This window comes from Tupaia chinensis, unplaced genomic scaffold, assembly GCF_000334495.1.
Source record: "Tupaia chinensis unplaced genomic scaffold, TupChi_1.0 Scaffold000314_1, whole genome shotgun sequence".
Taxonomy (NCBI): Eukaryota; Metazoa; Chordata; class Mammalia; order Scandentia; family Tupaiidae; genus Tupaia; species Tupaia belangeri.
The window spans coordinates 4,232,731-4,233,975 of record NW_006159807.1 but is presented as its reverse complement, the minus strand read 5'-3'; the positions used below and the strand labels follow the sequence as shown (position 1 = coordinate 4,233,975).

Below are 1,245 nucleotides of genomic sequence, written 5' to 3'. Positions count from 1 at the left end.
GCTCGTCAGAAAAGGCAAGTGGAATAAGTTACTTTCTTCATTCATAGAGTTACCTTCGCTTTGGATGTGGTTTAGTTTCATTTCATTCTGCCTTCTAATCCCACCCGCAGGTGACTCTTCCGCAGAGATGAGTATATATGCAAGCTTATTTAAGGAGAACAACATTACAGGCAAGCGGCTGCTGCTTCTGGAGGAGGAAGACTTGAAAGACATGGGCATTGTGTCCAAGGGGCACATCATTCATTTAAAGGTATCTCGGAAAGGGAGAACACTTCGCCAACCAATCTCTATTAAGCTCCCGTGATATAACAGGTCACGTGTTCGAGCCTGGGGATTACAGTGCTGAGATACCTTCGTGCCAGTTGATAATCAGTTGCCACCCCTGGAGACCCCTGCTCCCAGCTCATAATCCAACACCAAAAAGTAATACCTGGCTCAGAGGGGTCACCTGGGTATATCCAGATATCACCTCTGTGTCCTTTGAAGTGTCCATGCTGGTGGGGAAGACAGATATTACTCATGTGATAATGGTGAAGTGACTACTGCAAGAAATGCCACAAAGGAGGGTTGGGGATGGCGTGAGGAAAGCTTCTGTGAAGAAGTCATGAAGGAGTCAAGAGCTGAAGGACAAGAAGGTCCAGGGCAGGGGGTGTGCAGGGGGTGTGCAGGGGGAGGAACTGTCCGTAGAAAGGCCTGGGTGTGGAAGAAAGCTGCACAGGCCAGTTGACCTGACACTAAGGCAGCGTGGTGCCACCAAGCCATTCTGAAATAGCAGGAGGTGACTCCATTTACTGCTACAAAGGCCACACACCCATTAGGAATTCCTAATGACCCCAAAACTCATTCATGGCCAGAGTGAAACCGAAGCCATTGCAGTAACCTAAAGCCGCAGGAATGTGAGCTCAACCTGTGATCTTTGTAATCGTGACCTGGAACAGATGCCATCGTAGGTGTAGTGTCATTCCCCACTTCCTCAGAAAATCCTCACATTTCCCCCAAAAACATCTGTCTTAAGTCGTTTTGAAGCTAAACCTCTGTTTTTATTGCTGTGGTTGCAATTTAGCCACTAGATCTGTTTTTCCTTTGTTTTGTTGTTTTCTAGTTACTCAAACCTCATAACAATGGTTGGCATCTCTGCTGTCATTGTTATTCATCAGAGCTGTTTCAAGAGAGATCTTACTCAGGATAAATTATTCGCTCCCCAAGCCCCACCTCAATTCCCTGGGGTGGGTGGGGGGGGGGGGG

General features: G+C 47.6%; 1 protein-coding gene across 1 annotated transcript in view; it reads left to right on the top strand.

Annotated features, from left to right (window-relative positions):
- Window positions 1-1,245, top strand: part of MAP3K20 (mitogen-activated protein kinase kinase kinase 20) — a gene marked incomplete in the record, with an annotated part of 221,492 nt that overhangs the window by 185,543 nt on the left and 34,704 nt on the right. Inside the window, 1 exon segment of the mRNA XM_014588849.2 lies at window positions 111-250. Within this exon segment, the coding sequence (XP_014444335.1) occupies window positions 111-250 (140 nt within the window).